General features: G+C 47.4%; 1 protein-coding gene across 2 annotated transcripts in view; it reads right to left on the bottom strand.

Moving 5' to 3' along the window:
- PRKCH (protein kinase C eta) overlaps positions 1–24125 on the bottom strand; it is a 112997-nt gene that overhangs the window by 26015 nt on the left and 62857 nt on the right. For both annotated transcript variants that reach the window (XM_060271345.1, XM_060271350.1), the window contains exons 8-10: positions 22539–22682; positions 21494–21667; positions 17279–17433 (exon numbers count right to left, since the gene is read on the bottom strand). In XM_060271345.1, coding sequence (XP_060127328.1) covers positions 17279–17433; positions 21494–21667; positions 22539–22682 — 473 coding nt within the window. The remainder of the gene's footprint in view (positions 1–17278; positions 17434–21493; positions 21668–22538; positions 22683–24125) is intronic.

Raw genomic sequence — 24125 nt, 5'->3', positions numbered from 1 at the left:
AAGACTGGCCAGCCCGAATCCTCTGAGGGAGAGGGAGAAGAAAGGAATATCTGTTTAGCATTAGCGAGTGGAATATTAGTGTTGCAACTGCCCAAATCTATTCCATTTAACAGAGCACCATAGAAAAAAGGCAGCTGCCGAGGAGGGATTGCAATGAACATTCCTACAGGTTGAAGCAATTGCAAGGGTTCTTTCAAGTCTTCTGACGTGTTTATTATGAACTGCTCAAACTACAGCATCCAGAACAAAACACGGGAGCATGAAACTGCAGCGGAATCTATTGATGTGGTTAGATAGTTTTGGGGGGAATCGGCAAGTTTGCAAAACAAACGTACGGACTGCTGTCAAAAATATTGCAAAAAAAGAAGAGTAATTACAGCGTACAACCCATTATAACAAGATGTTACATGGGAGGATGGTTGCGAGAAACCTTATTTATGCCAGGGGGTGCAATCCCTTGAGGGTAGTCTGTCAGGGGATTCCCATTCTGACAGAGGGGAGGGCCAGAACTGATCGTGGGTAGAGCCAGAAGCAGAAATGTTTAACCAATCTGGAATAAAGGCCCTCTGTGGAGCAGGCCATTACATGAATATGACAGAAGCTTCCCAATTTGTTCTCAGGCAGCTGGCAGCGGAACAACTTGTTTTTTCTCCAGCCATAAAACCCGGAAAACGTCACCAAACCCAGACCCATCAAGCTATTTTTATCAAACAACATATTGTCTCTTCCAAATATTCTGAAACTACACCAAAAGATGGGGACGGGGGCGCGGGGAGAGGGGAAACACTTCAAAGTTTAGGGGAAATAAGGAGGCAATAGGAACGAACACAAGTTCATCTTTAGTGTTTCTCAAACTTGGGTCTCCAGCTTTGCTGGACTACAACTCCCATCACCCCTGGCCACTGGTCCTAGCAAGCTAGGGATGGTGCCTACCTGTGATGAAAGACATGAGGCCATTAAGCCCTCCGCCGAATGTGGTAGCAGTAAGTTTAGCTGCGAACAATCTCTGGCAATGTGCTTCTCAGAGTCCCACTCAAAGGAAAAAAAACACCCACTTCTCCACTTATGAATATACAAAGCTGCCCCAACACCTACACAAACCATTTGTCAGTCTAGCCCAGTCTCCTCAAAAGCAAGCTTGTCCACCAGCAACAGATCTTTGCAGTGAGGCTGTTTTGAATTCTGATGCCTTGAACCAGGGTAGGCAACCTAAGGCCCATGGGCCACAAGTGGCCCGCAGGGGTCATTTAACTGGTCCAGGAGCTGCCCTCGAACCAAGCCACCTGCTCCGCGAGTCCCTGCGCGCTGCGCTAAACTGGCACAGCGTGGCGTGGGGACTCGCTTCCGTGGTGCCAGAAATCATGTCCGCACATGCTCAGACACCGGAAATCATGTCTGTGCAGAGGCAGATGCCGGAAATCACGGCTGCGTGCATGCAATCCAGCCCACAGAGGGATCTCCACTGGAGTGAACAGGCCCAGGCCCTTTGCCTTGAACCATCCCATGGCTTCTAAAACAACCAAGGGGCAATTCACACCCCACATTCTGCTAATGGTTGCTGTTTAAATATATTGCTTCTTTCATACAGACTGAGACACGCAATCATTTCTCAGAAGTGCTAGGGGGTGGGGGATGCAATTTCACTGAATGTATGACAGACACAAACCGGGATGGGGAAAATCCTTCCTGGAAGTCTGTGGCATGCGGATTGGGCAAACCTCCTGCTGACCAAATAACCAGCAACCTAGAAATGTAGCAAATTCTTTCATCCCACTGGACTGAGCTGCTGGAATTTTTTCTAGCCTATCCAATAACACGACGAGGATGGAGCTAATTTGCTCTTAACAGTGCTGCTATTTTATGCATGGCAAGCGGGGGAGGGGATGGGGGGGCAAGCAAATCTGCAAGCTGGAGGCCTTCATGGAAAGCACATTGATGACAGCACGAACAAAGTAGATCTTTTGGGCTTTTGGGCATGTTTCCTCAGCTAAATTTCCACACGGCAGCTCTTCATTCACAACTCGAAAAGGCATGTGAATGGCTCATAGAATTCTAGAGTTGGAAGGGCCATGAGGATCATCTAACTCAGGCATCCCCAACCTGCGGCCCTCCAGATGTTTTCGCCTACAACTCCCATGATCCCTAGCTAAGAGGACCAGTGGTCAGGGCTGATGGGAACTGTAATCCAAAACATCTGGAGGGCCAAAGGTTGGGGGTGCCTGATCTAGCTCAACTCCCCTGCAGTGCAGGAATCTTTTGCCCAACGTGGGACTCGAAACCACAACCACTGAAATTAAGAATCTCATGATTCCAGGATCATGGGCAGGAATCCTCCTAGTCAGGGTGGAATAATCCTGTGTATGCTTCCCGGTGTGGCAGGGGGGAAAGAATGATGTGGGCCTCGATATCCCTTCTTCACTGACCATTGGCCATGACAGGAGCTGGGAATCCAACAACACTCTGAGTAAGAGGGCATGGTGTGGATTTGCCAAGCGTGCCTTCCTCCTAGCATGTTTCTCCCTTGCTTCCTAAGTTTGAGTGTCTTCAAAGCCCATGACACCTTTGGTAAAGGCTGTTCTCCAACTGGAGCGCTCGCAGGCCAGTGTTTCCCTGTTGTCAGTGTTTATACTACATTTTCTTAGATTTGCCTTGAGACAGTCTTTAAACCTCTTTTGTTGACCACCAACATTAGGCTTTCCATTTTTAAGTTCGGAATAGAGTAGTTGCTTTGGAAGACGATTATCAGGCATCCGCACAACATGACCAGTCCAACGAAGTTGATGTTGAAGAATCATTGCTTCAACACAGGTGATCTTTGCTTCTTCCAGTACACTGATATTAGTTTGCCTGTCTTCCCAAGTGATGTGTAAAAATTTTCGGAGACACCGGTGATGGAATCTTTCAAGGAGTTGGAGATGGCGTTTATAAGTGGTCCATGTTTCACAAGCATATAGTAAGGTTGGTAGTACAATAGCTTTGTAAACAAGCATTTTTGTTTCCCTGTGAATATCCCGGTCCTCAAGCACTCTATACTTCAATCGGGAGAAAGCCGCACTTGCAGAGCTCAGGCGATGCTGGATTTCAGCATCAGTGTTGGCCCTTGTGGAAAGGTAACTGCCTAGGTAGGAGAAGTGATCAACATTTTCCAATGTTACACCACTGAGTTGGATTTGTGGCGCTGCAGAGGGGTTATTTTGTACTTGTTGGTGCAGCACTTTGTATTTTTGGATGTTGAGTGATAGGCCAAGCTTTTCGTAAGCTTCTGCAAAGATTTACGATGGTTTGGAGGTGATCCTCTGCGCACACTACGTTGTCATCAGCATACTGAAGCTCTATCATGGAAGTTACTGTAACCTGACTCTTTGCTTTCAGCCTTTTCAGATTGAAGAGCACTGTGGAAGGACGTGTGGATCCAGAATTGGCCTCCACAGTCACTCACGGACTCATTGTTAAAACCGTGTTTATGGAAGACAATCTTACTCGGCTACGAGGTCTCGCCAAAGAAGAAAAAGAAGAAGAAGAAGAAGAAGAAGAAGAAGAAGAAGAAGAAGAAGAAGAAGAAGAAGAAGAAGAAGAAGAAGAAGAAGAAGAAGAGGGCAGCTCATCACTTTAGCTGTGTTTCCTGCATTGCAGGGGGTTGGACTAGATGATCCCTGGAGTACCTTCCAGCTCTACAGTTTTATGCCTCTTTAATTTCAGTTCACAAGTGCAGCAGCTAACCAGAGTAGCACCCACAATGGGCAAGTTAACAGTCAAATCAGAATGGGAGCAGAAAGAGAAGGAAACCAAGTCACAGAGGGAAAAGTAGCTTGCCTAGTACTGACAATCACACTTCTCAGGCACTAGGTGGGTCAGACCCCCCACCCCACCCCTGCCGCCATCCCCTGCCCAAAATCCTGTGGATTTACCACAGTAAATTCTACCTTCAACATGCAATTTGCGTGTTAAATCACATGTATAAATGCACATATATGCACTGCGCCTTATGAAGGAATTACGGTAAGCATGGAGAGATTCTGGGAAACAATGTACCCATTTTACAGATGGGAATCTATGAAGCCAAAAAAGTACACTCCAATGGAAACAAACCATCACCTCAGTCCCATACAGAATTAGATTTGCTAGCTGGACCATAAAGAAGGCTGATCACTGAAGAATGGATGCTTTTGAATTATGGTGCTGGAGGAGACTCTTGAGAGTCCCATGGACTGCAAGAAGATCAAATTTATCCATTCTGAAGGAAATCAGCCCTGAGTGCTCCCTGGAAGGACAGATCGTGAAGTTGAGGCTCCAATACTTTGGCCACCTCATGAGAAGAGAAGACTCCTTATAACAACTCCCTGGAAAAGACCCTGATGTTGGGAAAGATGGAGGGCACTAGGAGAAGGAGACGACAGAGGACGAGATGGTTGGACAGTGTTCTCGAAGTCACTAACATGAGTCTGACCAAACTGCGGGAGGCAGTGGAAGACAGGAGTGCCTGGCGTGCTATGATCCATGGGGTCACGAAGAGTCGGACACGACTAAATGACTAAACAACAAAGTATGGGAACAGGTCATAGCTCAATGGAGGCGCATCTGCCTTGCATTAAGTAACAACAACAACAGCAATAACAACAGCAGCAGCAGCAACAACAACAAGAACATTTATATGTCATCCACTCTGGGCGGCTCCCAACACAGCTCTACCTGGAGATGCCAGGGCTTGAACTCGGCACCTCCTGCCTGCATTGCAGATGCCCTGTCTCTGAGCTATTAGGCAAGTCTGATGTGTGTAACAATGGCAAGTGTGGGGATCTGAGCCTAGAGCACCATAAGGTCAGATTGTGCCAGACTGTTCTTTGCTGCTTGTTGCTTCTTGCCACCTCTGCATGTCAAACCATCGCTCCTTGATGTGGAAACGCTTTTGGAAACGTGCACTGTGAGATGGCACCCTTCAGAGGTGCCAAAAAAGTGACTCACTCCTATTACTGAGTTGCAGGAGAGAGAATCATGCCACGGAATTACAGTGCGATCCTAGGCAGGCCTACTCAGAAGTAATCCCTATGGACTTCAACAGGGCTTCCTGTTGAGATACATTTGTGAATCAGAAGCTGTGGCCCTCCGGGGAGTGTAGAACTCCGACTACCATCACCCCGGCTCTCCGGACATGCTGGCTGGGGGTGACAACTTCTGGAGAGCACTGCAGGGGTGCTGACCTTTCAAGCAGCGGCGTAGCCAGCCGCCTGGCTGCCCAGGGCGGCAAACCCGAAAGCACCCCACCGGGGTGTCTGTTGTGCACATGCGTCACGATGCATGTATCGTGACGCACGACGCATGCATCGCGCTGCGCATGCACACACAGGAGGCATGCGCCGCGGCACGAGCAAGCCGTGGAGTGAGGCAGTCTTGGTTTCATTGGGGTTTATCCTCCATGGCGGCAGCCGCGTTTTGCGGCCGTGGCTGCCGTCGGAGGTGGTCAGCCCCATCCAGCCTGCTGCCCCCCGCCCAGCTTGCTGCCCGGGGAGGCGCCCCCCGCCCCCTATTACTATGTCACTGCTTTCAAGCAATCTGAGACCATACCAACCTGCTTATCTCTGCTCCTCCCTCTTCATGCCTCTTCTGGTCCTGGAAGACCAGGGGGGAGGGGACCTTGTTGCAGCCAGAGAGAGAGAGACACCCATGCCTCTTCACCAGCCTGACTCACCTCTGCCTCTTGGTCTCCTTCCTCCCCTGCTTCAGCTTCTGCCTCTGATTCTGCACTTTTCTCTGCCACAGACTCCCCCAGCTCACTAAGCCCTGTTGCCCCTTCCGCTTCCAGCATCTCCTCTTCTCAGGCTTCTTCCTCTGACCACCCATGATCGACCACCACTCCCTGGGCTCTGAGTCTTCTTCCCTTAGCAGTTCCCCAGTTGTTTCCTCCATCCACTCCTCTGCATCCGGCTAGTCCATGACATATACTGGGGCACTGCAAGGTTTAAATGGGGGCAACTTAAAAGTTAGGGGAAGGTCCATAGTGCAGTGGTAGAGCATCGGCTTTGCATGGTCCCAGGTACAATCCCCAGCACCTGCAGGTTTGGAGAGCTTACTGGGTGCTCTTCCAGGTCCTAGATAACATCATTTTGCCTCCCTGCCTCCAGCATGCTGCGTGGTGCCAACTGCTAAAACAGCTCCTGCTGAAACCCTGACCCAGCACCTCTCGGGAAAGGACTGGTTGTGGGAATACCGTAGTTCCATGTGAAGTGTGGTTGAATTTATTTGGAGATACAACATGAAGCCCATTAGAACACAAACAAGCTGAGCAGAGTTGCAAAGGGCGCTGAGCTCTGGGTTCACTTTGCAACTCGTAACTCTAGACCAGAGATTTCAGTGAAGGGAAACTGGCCTGTAAATGTCCTATTGGTACCCATGAGCACACAAAACTGCCTTCTGCTGCCAGCCCATTGGTTCATCCAGCCAGCGTTGTCTGCCCCGGGGACAGCCGATGTGATGTCCTCCACATTGGCAGACTACAACTCCTAGCATCCCTAGTCAGCATGACCAATGGTCAAGAATGATGGGAGCTGTAGAATATCTGGGGAGGGAATACACCACATTGACCAGTCCTGGTTCTTGGCTGTCTAGCAGGAGCTACGTAAAGGTGCAGATGCTGCAGAACCTGTGATGGGAAATTGAACCCAGGACCTTGCATGGGCAAAGCCTGTTCTCTCAGGCTGAACTTTGGCCTCCTCTTAACTCTGCCACAAGCCAAGCGTTCTGCAGTTTGCCAGCTGGCAGGGGAAAGGTCAGTGGCATTTGAAAAGTCCCCTTTCCAAGATGTTCACAGACACAAACACGCATATTTCCCAGGACACAGATTACTCAGCTGTATTTACAGTAATTGTGGATTGTTAGCAGATCACAAGGTCCCGGTGTGTGTGTGGAGATGGATCAGGAACCTTTTCCACTTGTGACTCGGACACTGGCTCTGTGATTACAATGCCAAAGGAGGCTTCAAATGCCCATCTCCACTTCTCTTTACCAGCTTCTCCCCCCACAGTCATGGTTTCCAAAGCACTCATCAGTAGGCACACCAAAAGGTTTCCACCAAGACACCCGACACACATTTGAAGCATGGGACTTCCCCCAAGGAATTCTGGGAACTGTAGTTTTCCAAAGGGTGCTGTGGCATGTAGCTCTGTAAGGGGGGAAACTACAGTTCCCAGGATTCTTCAGGGGGAATCACATGCTTTAAATGTGCTTTAAATGCATGCAGTAGATCTTCCAGCTGAAATGCTAAAATCGACATCGTCCAGGGGTGGAGGAAGGGGGTGCAGTGGGGGGCAGTCCACCCTGGGTGACATCACTGAAGGGGGTGAGAGCGCTGCCCGCCCGTGACTCCCAAGCCTACCCCGAGCCGTTGGGGGAAGGGGCAGAGCTCCACCGCCTTGCTGGCGGCCTTCCCCCCTTCCCTCTTCATTTAGACAGCTCGGGAGAGGATTGGGAGTTGTGGGCGGGAGGTGCACCGTCCCGTCCCCCCCGCTCCTGGGCTGCTTCCTGGGGGGGGGGCCTGCCCCGAGCTGTCAAAACAAAGAGAGAAGGAAGGAAAGCTGATGGCAAAGCGGTATGGCTCCTTCCTCCGCCCGCCCAGGAAACACCCTGCCATGGGTGTTCGCTCCATCCATCCTCCCCCCCCCATGGGTTGTCTCGCCTCCTGGGACGCTCGCTGCGGCACCCCCCAGGGATGCTGACCCTGCCCCCATGGCCCTGCCCCCCGGTGCACAGCATGCTGGAACAACCAAGTGCTGGAACAACCAAGTCCGCTTCTGACACCAACCAGGGCCCTTCTGGACTGTCGCAATTTTTGAGTGCGATTCGGTCACATACCGGCAAATCAAGCCTGTGGATTAAAGTGGGTTGAGAGCTCTTGAGCAAAAAACCCACTTCCCCATGCAGCCTCTGAGCCAACATGATCCACCAAGGGCGTGAACCCTGCTTCTCCTAAGCTTCCTCTTCCGCAGTAAGTTCTGCGAGACTTGTTGTGCTCTGCCTGCCATGTCCAAGGCGCTTATGACCCAGAAGGGCTATTAGAACATTGCACAGACATGCCCAAACAAGGGAGGGTGAACATTAAAAGACTAAGCAGAATAAGGGAAGGCTCAAGTGGTGCCAGGAGCTTAAGAGAAGCTTGCCAAGGCAGGTGAGACGCCTGAGCTGGAGCAGAGAAAGGCGGTGAGGCGGGCAGAAGAATATTGAGAGTGGTGCAAACTTTTTCAGAGCAATAGAAGGTGATAAATTCAGATTGCATGACAAGCCGAACGAGCCTCTTCGGCGCTGGTTTTTCTAAAGCGGCAAAGGAAAAGGTGCTCATAGGAGCCAGAATGAGTGCGGTGCCAACCTCACGCCTCCTCCTCCCCAAAGCCACTGTATTACATGCCAGCTTTCAACTCAGCCACCGATTCACACATGTTGAAGCCTGTGTGTAAAAATATAATCTGGAAGCATTCGCAGCTATCAGGCACTCGGCTAACACGGGCTGGAAACAAGTCTTGCAAATGTTGCAGGAATCTTGAGACACAACCGGGGGGCGGGGGGGGGGGCGGAATCATCACTCTTCAAACGACCCAAAATGTCCCTCTCTAGTCATAATTGACATTTATTAAGGATTGGAAGCTTCTTGTGGACTTTTTGCATGAAAAAGAAAATATAATAACTGGATTTGAAGATTGAAAAAATACTGGCTTCTGGAAAATAGAATAGTTGGATATCAGTTTGAGTGAATACTTTGAGCAAGTTGCTATAGATAGAAAATCAGAAGTCTTTTCATCGTTTTATCTTTTCTCACTCTCTTTCCCCCCTCGTCTTTTCTTTCCTTTCCCTCTTCTCCTTTGTCTTTGCTTCTGTTTCTTTTTAGATTAGATTTTAAAAACATTTCTTTTATTCTGGTGTATTATAAAAAGATACTTTGTACTGGGTATGCATATCTTTTGGTAAGTATGAATAAGAATTTTAAAAAAATGTTAGGAGGCCAAAATGTACCTCTCTGGTTTTTTCACTGTTCAAATTATATATTATGTTCCACTCTCACCAGTTTGTTCCCCAGGACATGTCCGGGGTGTGGTGCTCTCCACCCTAGGTCCTGAGTGGAGTCACTCAGAACAGATAAAAGAAAGTTTTTGGTTTTTTTACACAGCGCATAGTTAAACTATGGAACTCACTTCCAGAGGAGGCAACTCAGCTGGTTGTAAAAGAGGATTGGGCAAATTCATGGGGGAGACAGCTTCTTGGGCTTAGCTGTCAAGTTTTCCCTTTTCTTGCGAGGAAGCCTATTCAGCATAAGGGAATTTCTCTTTTTAAAAAAGGGAGAACTTGACAGCTATGTTCTTGGGGAATCCAAGCTTCCTCATCCAACCCACCTCCTCCCTGCCAAAATCACACCCTCTTCAAACTAGTGTAATTTGGTTAGGTTTAGCCCAAGCAATATTTCCCCTCCTGGGCTGAGAGAGCCTAAGATTCGTAGCAGATCTGTATCTCCGGGCCTGGCAGGGCTGTCTTTACCTGGGGGTGCAAGGGGTGCAGGGGACCCGGGCGCCGAATTCCTGGGGGGGCAGCCTAGGCGCCCGCCACTGAAGCCGCCTAAGCTCTTAACTATCTACCTGTTATGAAATAATAAATAATTTTGATCAAGCTAGGAAAACAAAATACATATATACCTAGGTATTACCAAAATGTATGCCTACTGTTTCACTAAAGGACTTTCGACTTTGTGCACTCATTTACCAAAGATGCGCTGTACCAACGGCGGTGCTTGTCAGACTCAACGACGGCGCTTGTCATTCTCATGCACGCGGAATTAATTCTTACATCAAAATAATGTGTTACGTATTGTATTGAGCTGCTATTTGGCAGCGGGGTCAGCGGCACCTTTGACACAACTGATGTTTCTCCTAAGTAGGTGCCTAAATAATACTTGTAAGTTTAAGTGTGGTGGTCTTGTATGCTTAAGTATAAGTGTACAGTCATACCTTTGTTTAAGTACACCTCAGCTTGAGTATTTTCAGCTTAAGTACTCCCCAGACCTGTCTGGAACGGATTAATCCACTTTCCATTACTTTCAATGGGAAAGTTCGCTTCAGGTTAAGTACGCTTCAGTTTAAGTACTCCACGGACCGTCTGGAACGGATTAATCCACTTTCCATTACTTTCAATGGGAAAGTTCGCTTCAGGTTAAGTACGCTTCAGGTTAAGTACAGACTTCCGGAACCAATTGTGTTTGTAAACCGAGGTACCACTGTATTGTAAATAAATGAGCAAATAAAAAAGTTTGATTCTTTTTCCTCCCTTCTTTCGTAAACAAGAGATAAGGTGTAAGCATGGTGTCTGACATAAGCATAATAAAAGTTAATTTGGGGGCTGTAAGGGGGAGAAAGTACAGAGAACCTCCCCCTTGCATCAGAAGTAGCTCCTCCCCAAGCATTGATGGAAGCGAGGGCTCTGAGGAGGCCAGTCAGGAAGTGGAGAGAGAGGGCCAGGGCTCCAGCAGCATGGGAAGCATGGGAGAGCCCCGGCTACACAGGAGGGAGGAAAGAGAGGGGGAGAAGGGAGAAAAGGAAAGCATGGAGCGTAGACCCTTTCCTCCGGTTCCGGAATTACGCAGGAGAAAGAAAGGGAGGAGATTCACTGTCCCGAGACTCCTATGTTGGAGAAGATCACGTGGGGGGGCAGTGCCGGATTCTGCATCGGAATGAGCAGACATGTTTTACACACCTGTCTCACTGTAAATAGACTGCACTAATAAAAACTGTTTAAAGACAAGCATGTGGAGCGTCGTTACTCTAGAGTAGTCGCAAGAACCCCTGACAGGGGCTAAACTAAATTTAGGGGTGCTGGGCGGATCTTTGCACCCCAGTGGCGCATATGCTAAAGCCAGGGCTGGGACCTGGCATAAGAAAAGCATGGAATTTGTTGAAATCAGGGTTATTTACTTCTGAGTAAACATGTATCAGATCGGACTGCTAATTCAGCTCCCTCATTTGCACCCAAAGGGGATGGGAAGCAAGATTGCTGTTGTCATTTTAAACAGAAAAGGTGACTGAATAAATTCAGGGAAAGGATTTCGCAAACTTCCTGCCTCTCATTTAATATCTTTTTCTTATGAACTGCCTTTCCCCGAGCAGAAAGAAATCCACGACTGTGTCCTCTCTGCCCTTTATTATAAATATTCTGCCTTAAAAAAGAACCCCCCCACACACAACAACAACAACCAGGATTGTTATATAAGGCACCTTCTAAATGTCAGCAGCCGCAGTTCAGCCATCAAGTTTATGAACTTGTTGATAAAAAGCATGTCCTGTATTTTAAAAAAAGCTATAAAAGAAGGAGAAGAGAATAAACCCTGAAGCCCTGAGCTTGTAAACCTCAGTCGGGAGGAGATACCCATTCAAGGCAAGAGGTTAAGGCAAAATCTGTGCCCTGCCAACCCACAAAATGCAGGAACAAAATAGGAGGAAACTTTTTGAATCTTTTTCAAAGTGTGCAAATCAAGGTCATAACTATAAGTACCATTTCACTGGCAGATTAATCTGCTAAAAGGTGAGCCGATCAAAAGGGATGGGAGACCATTTTAGAATCTAGTATTGTAGAGATGGAAGGGACCCCAAGGACCATCTAGTCCAACCCCCTGCAATGCAGGAATCTCAGCTGAAAGCATCCATGACAGATGGCCACCCAACCTCTGCTTTAAAACCTCCAAGGAAGGAAAGTCCACTACCTCCCAAGGGAGTCCGTTCCACTGTCAAACAGCTCTTGCCATCAGAAAGTTCGTCCTAACGTTTAGTCAGAATATCTTTTCTTGACATTTGAAGCCATTGGCTTGGGTCTTATCCTTTGCAGCAGCAGGAAACAAGCTTGCTTCACCAAATCAACCCAGCCATGATGGGCAAGGTATAAATAATAAAATCATTACTATTAATAATATTATTAAGAAGAGTCGCCAGGTGCTATGCGAGCAAGAATACAAGGAAGGGGAGATTAGCCTGCTTCAAACTCAATAAATTAGCTTGCTTTGTTCTGGCCATGAAAAATTGACCTCCCACCTGCTGATCTAACTTTCCCTTCCACTCCACTTTTCCTTGTGTTTCCTGCCTTTTATTTTCTATGCCTGATGGCAGGGTCTGCGAGGGCCACTTTGGGAGACAACCATGGCCTGAAAAGCAGGACAAATGTGCTATAAGGGTCTCTCCAGACTTTCATCGAATCATAGAATTGTAGAGTTGGAAGGGACTACGAGAGTCATCTCGTCTCCCTCCCCCCTCTCTAATTTTTATTAAATTTTCTGTTTTACAATTTAAAATACTCATTTTACATCCTTAAGATATCAATGACTTCCCTTCTTCTCTTTCCATGGTTCAGTTTACATATCACAAAAATCCCTGCATATTTTACAAAAACTATACCATTCGGTATTCCATTATTGCATCCATCAAAACTTGCTTACACTGTTGAATTTATCTTAATGTTGCCAGCATTTTCAGCTGTACACAGTTATTTCCCATATAGTTAATAAGCGTTTCCCAGTCTTCTTTAAACGAGGGTCATCTAGTCCAACCCCTTGCAATGCAGGAATCTTTTGCCCAACGTGGGGCTCGAACCCACGACCCTGTGCTTAAGAGTCTCACAGCAGGTGTGTTCTGCAGCATGCCATTAAGGCAGGGGGCGGCAAGGTTTACCTTGCCTGGGCTGGTTCACTCCAGCGAAGATCCCACTGTGGGCTGGATCACGCCCAGTGTGGTGTAGTGGTTAAGAGCGGTAGACTCGTAATCTGGGGAACTGGGTTTGAGTCTCCAATCCTCCACATGCAGCTGCTGGGTGACCTTGGGCTAGTCACACTTCTCTGAAGTCTCTCAGCCTCACTCACCTCACAGAGTGTTTGTTGTGGGAGAGGAAGGGAAAGGAGACTGTTAGCCGCTTTGAGACTCCTTCAGGTAGTGATAAAGCGGGATATCAAATCCAAACTCCTCCTCCTCCTCCTCCTCCTCCTCTTCTTCTTCTTCTTCTTCTTCTTCTTCTTCTTCTTCTTCTTCTTCTTCTTCTTCTTCTTCACGCGTGTGCGTTATTTCTGGCATCTGCGTTTATGCAGATATGATTTCTAGCACCATGGAAGCGAGTCCCCGTGCCACGCTGGTTTAGCGCAGCACGCGGGGACTCACCGAACAGGCGGCTCAGTTTGAGGACGGCTTGTGGGCCGGTTAAACGACCCCCGTGGCCCATGGGCCTTAGTTTACGTAAGAAAATACAGGTATTCTGAGAACTGCAAAAAAAATGCTAAAGTTTAATAAAAAAAACCAGAGGCCTATCTCCTGGGAATTACAGATTTTGGTATTCCACAAAAAATGAAGGGTATATTTCTATATGCTACGGCGGCAGCAAGAGTTCTCATCGCGGCAAAATGGAAGAGTATTGAAATTCCCTCTATACATGAATGGATCCAAAAGCTGACAGAATATGCCGAACTAGATGGCCTACCAGAAAAAATAAAGAATAAACCCAAACAGGAATTTGTTTCAAAATGGGAGGTTTTCAGAGAATATTTGAAATATAATTACAGTAGTTTAAACTCTTGTTGCAGCATTTGAGGAATTTCAGTAATAGTTGCAAGTTAGACGTAAGAGTTAAGATATATTGAGAAGAAGTTAAATTATGATAAAAGTGTGTATTGGCAATAAGTAACAGGAAATTGAAATAAGGAATAGGTGGGAGGTCAGGTCTATAGTGTTACGACCAATTTATGTTTTATTGTTTGCTAAGAAAATATTGTGTTTATTGTTATTCTTGTGTGTAATTCTGTACCTGCGTTTTCCCTTTTTTGTTGTATAAATAAATAAATATACGGCTGACCCTACAACCTCCCCACCCTGCCTCATTCACTCTCAGGCAACTCCACAGCTGTTTTCCAAAACAATACCGCCAGATACCCATCCCTTCTGTGTTCGGAATGGCTTAATATCTGGTATGTGAGTTTGTTTCTGGGTGTGCATAAAAGTAGGAGGGCCTATTTCTCTGCTGCCATCAGTTCCCCTTCAAATATTTATTGTGACATTTGGCGCAAGTGTGTGTGTTTGTGTTTGCATGCGCTGAAGGGCTCCTAGACATGAAATAATTTATTCCGCAGTCTCTGGGAGAATACATTCGAGAGCAGGCAGAAGCCTGGGGGCGCTCCGATTGGTGTAAACAGATCTCTTTGGAGGACTGAATGAATGTCAATGGCTATCGCTCTTTGCTGTTTGAAACGGGGTCTCGGTTGCGTAATCATTTGGCGTCTCCTCTCCTTCGGGCTTTGGCATCAAGCGCGAGAGGGGAAGTGACAACGAGACATGAGTGCTGTATTAACAGGACACTTCTTCCTTCCTTTCGCCTTGCCAGAGGGGGCCTGCGCCCGCAGCAACCAGCTTTTGCTTCCATATTTACAGGCAAAATGTTATGCTGGAGCGGGAGAATTATTTATGCAATTTCCCTGGTAAAAACAGTCTCAGAGTCTGGCTGCTATGAGAGTGTCGTGGCGCCTGCTCGAGATGCAGACGGGAGGAAGATCTGTACTGTATGGCCAACAACACTTGGCCAGTGAAAATGTGGATGTGCTTGCATTCCTGAAAGGCCCCTGCTCTCACACCTGATCTCTTTCCCCTCTTGCAGCTCCTCATGGTATTTTCTCTAAGGCTCTGTGCGTTGCATTCATCCAGTCTGCAAACATCTCTCATGTGTCTGTTTTTTCACTCAAATATACTATAAAAACATCACTGTCCTTGAACAAGGATGGGGAACCTTCGTCCAGGGACTAAATATGACCCTCCAGGCCTCTCTGCCTGACCCTGGGGACATTCTGCAGGCCATACAGCCTCCTGAGTCATGCCTCTTGCCAGCCCTGATTCACACCTCATTGAATGTTTGGGCCTGTCTAGGATCACAGAATCATCTAGTCCAGGGGTCGGCAAGGCTTACCTTGCCTGGGCCAGTTCACTGCTGCTAAGCCCCCTCTGTGGGCTGGATCGTGGGCACGCATAAGCGCCCCCCCCAATTTCCGGCGTCTCTGTCTGCGCAGGAGCAATTTTTGGCGATGCCGAAGCGAGTCCCTGCACCGTTCTGCGCAAGTTTAGCACAGTGCACGGGGATTTGCCAAGCAAGCAGCTCAATTTGGGGGTGGCTTGTGGGCCAGTTAAACAACCCCCATGGGCTAGCCGCTTGTGCCCCATGGGCCTTAGGTTGCTGACCCCTGATCTAGTCCAACCCTCTGCAATGCAGGAATCAAACCTCTGGTCTCCCATCCAATTTGAGACCCTGCCTGACCCTGTTTAGTTTTGCAAACATGCTGTGCCCTTGAATTCTGACAATGTTTCTGATGCCCATGCAGACTGAGGAATATGCCAGCCTTAAAAAGCTGTCAAGGTCTCCTCCTCTCTAGGGTTTTCCCCAAACAATTGGAGACTGTGCCTGTGGGAAGCCAACCTCTCCTCCGCCCTTTTCATGCCTCTTTTGGTTCTGCAAGACCAGGGGGAGGGGTACTTGTCGCAGCAGAAAGGGGAGACGCCATGACATCAGCAGGACTCGTCTCTGCCTCTTGGCCTCCCTCCTCTCCTGCTTCAGCTTCTGCCTCTGATTTTGGACTTCCCTCTGCCACCGATTCTCCCATCTCACTAAGCCCTGTTGCCTCTTCATCTTCCGACACTCCTCCTCCCAGTCTTCTCTCTTTTCTCCCTCTGACCACTCACCACTGCTCCCCAGGCTCCAAGCCACCAACCAGCCTGTGACAAGCCTGATGAGTGGGGCCTTTGCCCACTAATGAGCGGCCCCCGATGCAATGTTGAGCTGCAGCACTAGAGTCAGCAACTGCTGGGGGAATGGAGGCTAGTCTAACAGGGTGAAGGGGCACTGCCCCATCAACCTCCAACAGCCCTCAGCAAGCCCCAACCTGCCTATCATCTGAATTGCAACCAGACCAGAGGGCGGCCACGGTTGCCTGCTTCCTTCTCTGTGTCACACTTGTAAAACTCAGAAGGAAGATGGGGACACAGCCAGAATCAGCTTCCTCTGCCTGCCACTGGCTCCACCTCCGGTTGGCTTTGTGCCCTGCCAGCCGCAATGGGCACCACCCAACACTGTGCTGGTGTAGCTCCCTTCTTTGGTCTAGCTGGGTATGATGGGAATGATAAATGCATCGCCAGTATTTAAGAACTTGGGTAATTCGCAGCACCACCTCCTTAGAGCTCTGCTTCTGTCTCTGTTGATTTATAGTCGGCCATGACAGGTCAGGATGAGCCACTTCTGCCCTTCCGCTTTCCAGACGCTCACCTGCTCTGAGGACTGCCATCAACTTCTTCTTCTTTGGCGATCACTCATAGCCGAGTAATATTGTCTTCCATAAACACGGTCTTAACAGTGAGTCCATAAGTGACTGTGGAGGCCAATTCTGGATCCACACATCCTTCCACAGTGGGGACATAGGTTTCCAGGCAGGATTTGATCACGGTGTGGATTTGCCAAGCGTGCCTTCCTCTTAGCACGTTTCTCCCTTTCAGCCTGAGTTTGAGCATCTTCAAAGCCCATGACACCTTTGGTAAAGGCTGTTCTCCAATTGGGGAGAATCGCAGGCCAGTGTTTCCCAGTTGTCGGTGTTTATACTACATTTTAAAATATTTGCCTTGAGACAGTCTTTGAACTTCTTTTGTTGACCACCAGCATTTCGCCTTCCATTTTGAAGTTCAGAATAGAGTAGATGCTTTGGAAGATGATCATCAGGCATCCGAACAATATGACCAATCCCACAAAGTTGATGTTGAAGAATCATTGCTTCAACACTGGTGATCTTTGCTTCTTCCAGCACACTGGCATTAATTGGCCTGTCTTCCCAACTGATGTGGGAAAATTTTCAGAGACACCATTGATGGAATCTTTTGAGGAGTTGGAGATGGCGTTTATAAGTGGTCCATGTTTCACAGGCATACAGTAAGGTTGGTAGTACAATAGCTTCAAGAAAAAAAGCTGGCTGTAGGTGTTGTAATGGGGCCACGAGGGTCCTCTCGTCCAAACCCCTGCAATGCAGGAATCTTTTGCCCAATGTGGGGCTCAAACCCATGACCCTGAGATTAAGAGTCTTGTGCTTTACTGATTGTGCTATCCCATGTCTATTCATTTTTGGGGTGTTTTAATGCTGTGAACAGACCTGTGAGCATTGGTTGAAGGGCAGGGTATAAATGTAATTTATTCATTTAATTTAATTAGCAGCAGCACCAACAACAACAAAGTATTGCATGGTGTTCTTGCTCACCTGTAAATGATGCCTCCTTCGTGGAGGAACATGAGGGCCGAAATTATTTCCGCGGCGTAAAACCGGGCTCGGGCTTCGTCGAACCGCCGGGATTTCTGGATGTGAAACATCAGGTCCCCTCCGTTCACAAATTCCATGACGAAGAAGAGGCGGTCCTAACAGGAGACATTGAGACACCATGTTCAACGGGAGCCCGTTTGGTAACTCTGGCAATGCACTGAGGCACCACGTCACACGCATTCTGAAATTTCACATGCTGCTTTGATTAAATGCATTTAAAATAATCATGAAGTGTTGGAAGTGTTGAATGCTTGAGAAGCATCGGCAAAGCCCCTATGGGCTGCTCTCAGACCCTCCCTCAGTCCAGGGCCGGATTTAGGTTTGATGAGGCCCTAAGCTACTGAAGGTAATGGGGCCCTTTATATGTCCAGCTGTCCTTTCTCAACAACCAATTGTTGCTTTTTTGGTATTTAATACATGCTATATGGTAATTTATGGACCTAATAGGTATCTAAAACCAGTGATATTTTAGGGAGCAGGCTAGCAGGCAGGCCCATTACTTACATCATTGAAGCCTACACAACACAAAACACTGTTGCTGTATGTAGGTTTTAATTTATTTGTTTTTTATCTTATATTTTGGAAATGAACATCCAGTGGTTTTTGCCTTTAAATTTTTTTGGGGGCCCCAAGAGAGTGGCGTCCTAAGCTATAGCTTGCTTAGCTTATACGTAAATCTGGCACTGCCTCAGTCTAAAAAGAGCTACTCTTGTTTGTTATCTTGCAGAAGAAAACGAAAGCCAGCCAGGCAAGGATCTTTTATCTCATGGTAGGCACCTGAGCACATGAGAAGGGAATTCAAATGTGATCAGCGTTCCCACACCCTGAGAGAGCCGTCCGCTGCAAGTTCAAACACAAAGAGCCAAAGTTAGGCATCAGGTCCAGCCACCTAAAAATTCACCGCAGATATTTGAAATCACCACATGGCTAAGTTTTATCTCAGTTTTATCACACACAGCAGCTGTTCCATTACAGTCCTTTCTACCCACAATGGGCTTCTTAAGAAGGTCACAACTACACTGCAACTTGTGCATGAAGAAGGGTACAACATTTGTAGGGTGGTGGGAGCCGCTGTGGAAGCACTTTCGCCCCATTCAACCCAACCACACCTTTCTTTTCCAAAGTGGAGCTTCTGCACATTTGCACAAAGCAGTGGCTGTGCACAGCACGGATTGGCTAGCTCCCATGACATAACCAAGGCTGTGTATACAACCATACACTTAAATCAAACTGTTCTTTGGAACTGTAGTTTACCCTTCCCAGAGCTACCATTTCCAGCATCCTTAACAAACTACAGTTCCCAAGATTCTTGTACTTTAAATGCATTGTGTGTGCACAGCCCAAGAAACCGTATCCCCACCCCAGTCTCTGGAACAATTTTGCATTTATGAAAGTTTTCCATTAAAAAAACAATGAGGGAGAAAGTCACAAATGAATGAATGTTCACACGACACTCTAAGGTTCCCTCCAGGCTGCCAGTACTTTGCAGGAGGAACAGGAAGAACAGAGGAACGTGGTCCATCTTCCTTAGTATTGTCTACACTGACTGGCAGTGACTCTCCAGGGTTTCAGGTAGGGACTCAGCAACATTAGTAAAGAAACAGCGATTTGAATGAGCTTTAAACTTGCAACACCAGGTGGTGCCAGAGGGCAGAAAAATTTAAAACTCGATTTTTCATAGAGATTTTTTTCTTTTGTTAAAATGATCTAATTTCTTACTTATTTCCTCCACCACCCCTGTGTTTAGATTCAGCCCAGGAGTTTCTCCGAGGCTGGCTGAAGGGAAGCTGAGAGAGATGTGTTGGCTTCAGGGGCGCAACACTATGGGGAACAAGCCCCTCTTGATATGACCATGCTGTAAGATGTGGGCTGGATCTACACAGATATTTTATAACGCTATGAAAAAAATCTTCTATAATATATACAGTGCTACCTCCGGTTGCGGACAGGATCTGTTCTGGAGGTCGCATCGGATCCTGAGGTTTCTGTAACCTGAGGACCACTTCTGCGCATGTGCGCGGGGCGAAACTCAGTAAAATACTTCCGCGTTTACCGCGTGCGCATCCCGAAGTTTACGTAACCAGAGGGTTACATAACCGGAGGTTCGACTGTATATGCCACGGGTGTCAAACACAAGGCCCGGGGGCCAAATCCGGCCCGCCAGACCTCGTCATGTGGCCCGCCGAGCGCCCCAGCCAGCAGGACCCAGCAGCGGGACCTTGCTGCTGAAGCGCCGCGCCGACAAAGCGCCGACAAACAGCTGGGGCCGGGGGGGTAGAAAGGCGGCCGGAGCAGCGCTGCGTGGAGCGCCCCGATAATAATTGTACATTTGAATATCTACTTGCCATTATTCTGACTATGTTTCTGCTTTCAGAGCTAGTTATTACTTACATTATTACAAAAAACAGTAATAATTGAATGCAGTGACAATAATTTATGATAATAAAGAGTGGACACATAGTCCTACAGATACAACCGGCCCTTTGAGGGTGACCAAACTGCTGATGCGGCCCCCGATGAATTTGAGTTTGACACCCCTGGTATATGCAATTTGTCACTGAGCTCTACAGCGCCATCTGGTGTCACATTTTTATAACGCACTTATAACATTATCATATGGACTCATTTGGGTGGGGGCCCAGATGAGTTGTCTTGCCCAAAGACCCCCCAGGAATCAACAGTGCAAGTTTTGAAAACAGCCTTGCTGACCGTGAGCAACAACCACGGCTGCATACACACCACACATTTAAAGCAGAAGAGAAGAGAAGGTTAAGGGGTGATATGATAGCCATGTTCAAATATATAAAAGGATGTCATATAGAGGAGGGAGAAAGGTTGTTTTCTGCTGCTCCAAAGAAGCGGACACGGAGCAATGGATTCAAACTTCAAGAAAGAAGATTCCACCTAAACATTAGGAAGAACTTCCTGACAGTAAGAGCTGTTCGGCAGTGGAAATTGCTACCAAGGAGTGTGGTGGAGTCTCCTTCTTTGGAGGTCTTTAAGCAGAGGCTTGACAGGCATATGTCAAGAATGCTTTGATGGTGTTTCCTGCTTGGCAGGGGGTTGGACTGGATGGCCCTTGTGGTCTCTTCCAACTCTACGATTCTATGGTTCTAAAGCACATGGATTACCCCAAAGAATCCTGGGAACTGTAGTTTGTTAAGGGTGCTGGGGGTTGTGGCTGTGTGAGTGGCAAACAGCATCTCCCAGAACTCTTTTGGGGCCCAAGACATTTTGGCACCTGAGGCGAACCACAAAATGGCGGCTCATCCCCCCCTCCCCCAGCCAGGGAAGAAGGGGCGAGTGAGGAGCTACATCGGGAACAGTGGCAGCAACAGCGAGTGATGCATTCCTTGGATCTGCTGCCCCTCTGTATCCTGCCGCCTGAGGCAGTCACCTCACCTTGCCTTATGGGTGGGCCGGCCCTGGGGTGGGGGAGGTTGTGTGCTTTAAAGGTATGGCATGGAGGCAGCCTTGGCAGACATCGTGGGGAACGTATGAAAAGAGGAAGATCAGCCTCTCCGCTTTGCCTGCAGCAAGAACTGAGTCTCTCCCAGGGAAAACTAGTAATCCCGTTTTATTGAGGAAGGCTTGTGAGGAAAGTTAATGCCGAGGGACTCAGAAGCCTGTCCTTTGGCAAGAATATGGTCTGTGGTTGTGAGGTTCCAACGAGGCAGCTGCTGCTTCGTTTCCTCAGCTAACCTTTCCTGGGAATTTTTTTTTTTTAAGGGCCATGTGACCGGTGTGGGCTGCATTTCTCACTTGCGACGCCTGCCACCTAGTGCTCACTCTCAGGAAAACGCAGCCGTTCCTTACAAAGTCAGAAACGGTATTGCAATCGAGACACAAGCAGATTCATCTCCAGAGCTGTCGGCCTTTTGCAGATAGAATCACAAAAAAATTGAGACAGGAATCACCTTTAGCCCAATGTGGGATTCGAACTCACGACCCTGAGATTAAGAGTCTCATGTTCCACCGAATGAGCTATCCCAGCGGGATCCTCTCTATGCTTATTTGAGAATAACTCCCGGATACCCAGAAAACTCTATGGTCCCCAGGCCTGTTTTATAAGGAAGACTTAGAGCTCATTTAGGAAGGGAGGACCTCTGCGTCCCTAATGCTGACATTGCTGTGGAGGTTGCAAAATACACTTACAGGTGTCTGAAAGCAGCAGTAGAGCTGGGTTAGGAATGGATGGTTCCTGGCCAGGGTCAAGATCCGTTTTTCCGTCAGAGTGCATTCCACATCGTCGTCTTGCAGAATCACATCCTTCTTCAGGACTTTGATGGCATAAAGGAATCCCGTCTGTTTTGTTTTGGCTAGCATCACCTAACCGGGCAGAAAGAAATGTTTTTAGTTTGCAGGGAAAGGAGACACGAGTTTATAAAACTATGGATGCTGTGGGGGAACCGGGTAGAGGGATTTTTTAATCTTTAGAATGCCAGAATTTGAGCTCATTTGGTGCTGGGCAGGGGCTTCTGATTTCTTCTGTTTTTCTCTCACCTTAAAAAGAATTAAATATGGGCGCAAATAAAGGGTAAAGGTAAAGGGACCCCTGACCATTAGGTCCAGTCATGACCGACTCTGGGGTTGCGCGCTCATCTTGCATTATTGGCCGAGGGAGCTGGCGTATAGCTTCCAGGTCATGTGGCCAGCATGACAAAGCCGCTTCTGGCAAACCAGAGCAGCATATGGAAACGCTGTTTACCTTCCCGCTGTAGCGGTTCCTATTTATCTACTTGCATTTTGACGTGCTTTCGAACTGCTAGGTTGGCAGGAGCTGGGACCAAGCAACGGGAGCTCACCCCGTCACAGGGATTCGAACCGCCGACCTTCTGATCAGCAAGCCCTAGGCTCAGTGGTTTAACCACAGCGCCACCTGGGTCCCTGCTATGGGCGCAAATAGATATAGGTTAATTAAATAAGTAGTGATGCAAAGAAGAATGGCTTTTAATTGTTGTTGTTTTATATATTGAGTTCCGTACACGATTTAGATATCTTTATTCAATCTTAACTGGGTTGCAAATGTCCTTAAATAAGTAACTACGCAAGGGTGGAACCAAATGGCCGGGAAGTTGGGTGCAACCCAATTCTCCTTCCCCCCCACATGCAAACCCTGTGGAAATGAAATGGAAGTTGCACAGAAGCAACTGAGGAGCACGTTCTGCCCATACTTCAGGTGTCAACGAAGAACCCTTACCTTTCCAAAACTGCCCTTTCCCAGAACTCTAATGAACAGCAAATCCTCAATTTTGAGCTTGCTCGCCGAGACTTCAGCCACCTCGTCGCCATCCTTTCCACTCTCTTTTTTCTGTCGCCTCAGCGTTGACCTGGAAACCAGTTTCTGGGAGGGGGAGAGAAAAGGCAGCAAGCCATCACTATTATTATTATTATTATTATTATTATTATTATTTTCAAGGAAGCGCCATAGCTGACGTATTCACACCCACATGACGTTTGCATTTTTTCCTCTGTAACAATGAGGGACAGAAACTTGCTCCGTCCGATGGAGTAAGCTAACAGCAACTGTGGGGACTGTTTGGAGGCTTTGCGGTTGAGGCAGGCTGAATACCCACCCTCAACTTTTGTGGAAACACTTGTCCCTCACAAAGATACTGTATTTGGTGACATTTGGGGGAGGCACATTCTTAGAATTTTCAGGGGCGAAATTAGCACAAAAGGTGGCCCAAAAAATTCCCCTTCGTTTGTTTTTTAACTCCTGCAAAAGAAAACCTTGCTGCCACTTTCCCCCCCCAAAAAAATACTTCTAAAAACAAGGATCTCCAGTGGGATTATCAAGCCTGCTATTATATATTTTAGTGTGGCGTCGTTTTAAAGTGTGTTTGTGTTGTTTGATTCTGTTTAAAAATAAATAGATTTATTTGGTTTTTCAGATTAAAATTTTACAGTCACATATCCAACATACAACATAAAAACAAGATTCCAAGGAATCTCTTGGACTTCCCTCCTCCCCTTTGTGGCTCCTATTATTAATCATTTCCTCCTGCATCTATCTTTTATGATGATCCAAATATTTTACATCTCCATTGTGTCCAGAATTCACCGTTAAACTACAATCATAGAATCATAGAGTTGGAAGAGACCACAAGGGCCATCCAGTCCAACCCCCTGCCAAGCAGGAAACACCATCAAAGCATTCTTGACATATGCCTGTCAAGCCTCTGCTTAAAGACCTCCAAAGAAAGAGACTCCACCACACTCCTTGGTAGCAAATTCCACTGCCGAACAGTTCTTACTGTCAGGAAGTTCTTCCTAATGTTTAGGTGGAATCTTCTTTCTTGAAGTTTGAATCCATTGCCCCATGTCCGCTTCTCTGGAGCAGCAGAAAACAACCTTTCTTCCTCCTCTATATGACATCCTTTGATATACTCCTCCTCCTTTCCTGTTTGGTCTATTTCTCTGAAATAAATTGTATCCCTCTATTTCTACATTCCAGTCATGAGACTCATCCCACCAGGTTTCAGTGATGCCTATTATGTCGTATTATGTTGTATTTACAAGTGTTATTCCAATCCTGCTAACGATTTTAACTGTTTACAATGGTCTTTAAGATAAGTTATAAATTTTCCCAAATTCCTTATTAAATTTTGGGTCTTCCTGATTTCTGATTCTTCCGGACATTTTAGCCATTTCAAGCCATCCTTGAAAGATCTACATTGGCTCCCAGTACGTTTCCGAGCACAGTTCAAACTGCTGGTGCTGACCTTTAAAGCCCTAAATGGCCTCGGTCCAGTATACCTGAAGGAGCGTCTCCATCCCCATCGCT

The sequence above is a fragment of the Zootoca vivipara genome, chromosome 1 (assembly GCF_963506605.1).
Source record: "Zootoca vivipara chromosome 1, rZooViv1.1, whole genome shotgun sequence".
Classification (NCBI taxonomy): domain Eukaryota; kingdom Metazoa; phylum Chordata; class Lepidosauria; order Squamata; family Lacertidae; genus Zootoca; species Zootoca vivipara.
Note: the sequence above shows the minus strand (reverse complement) of the source record. Positions and strands in the feature narration are given on the sequence as shown.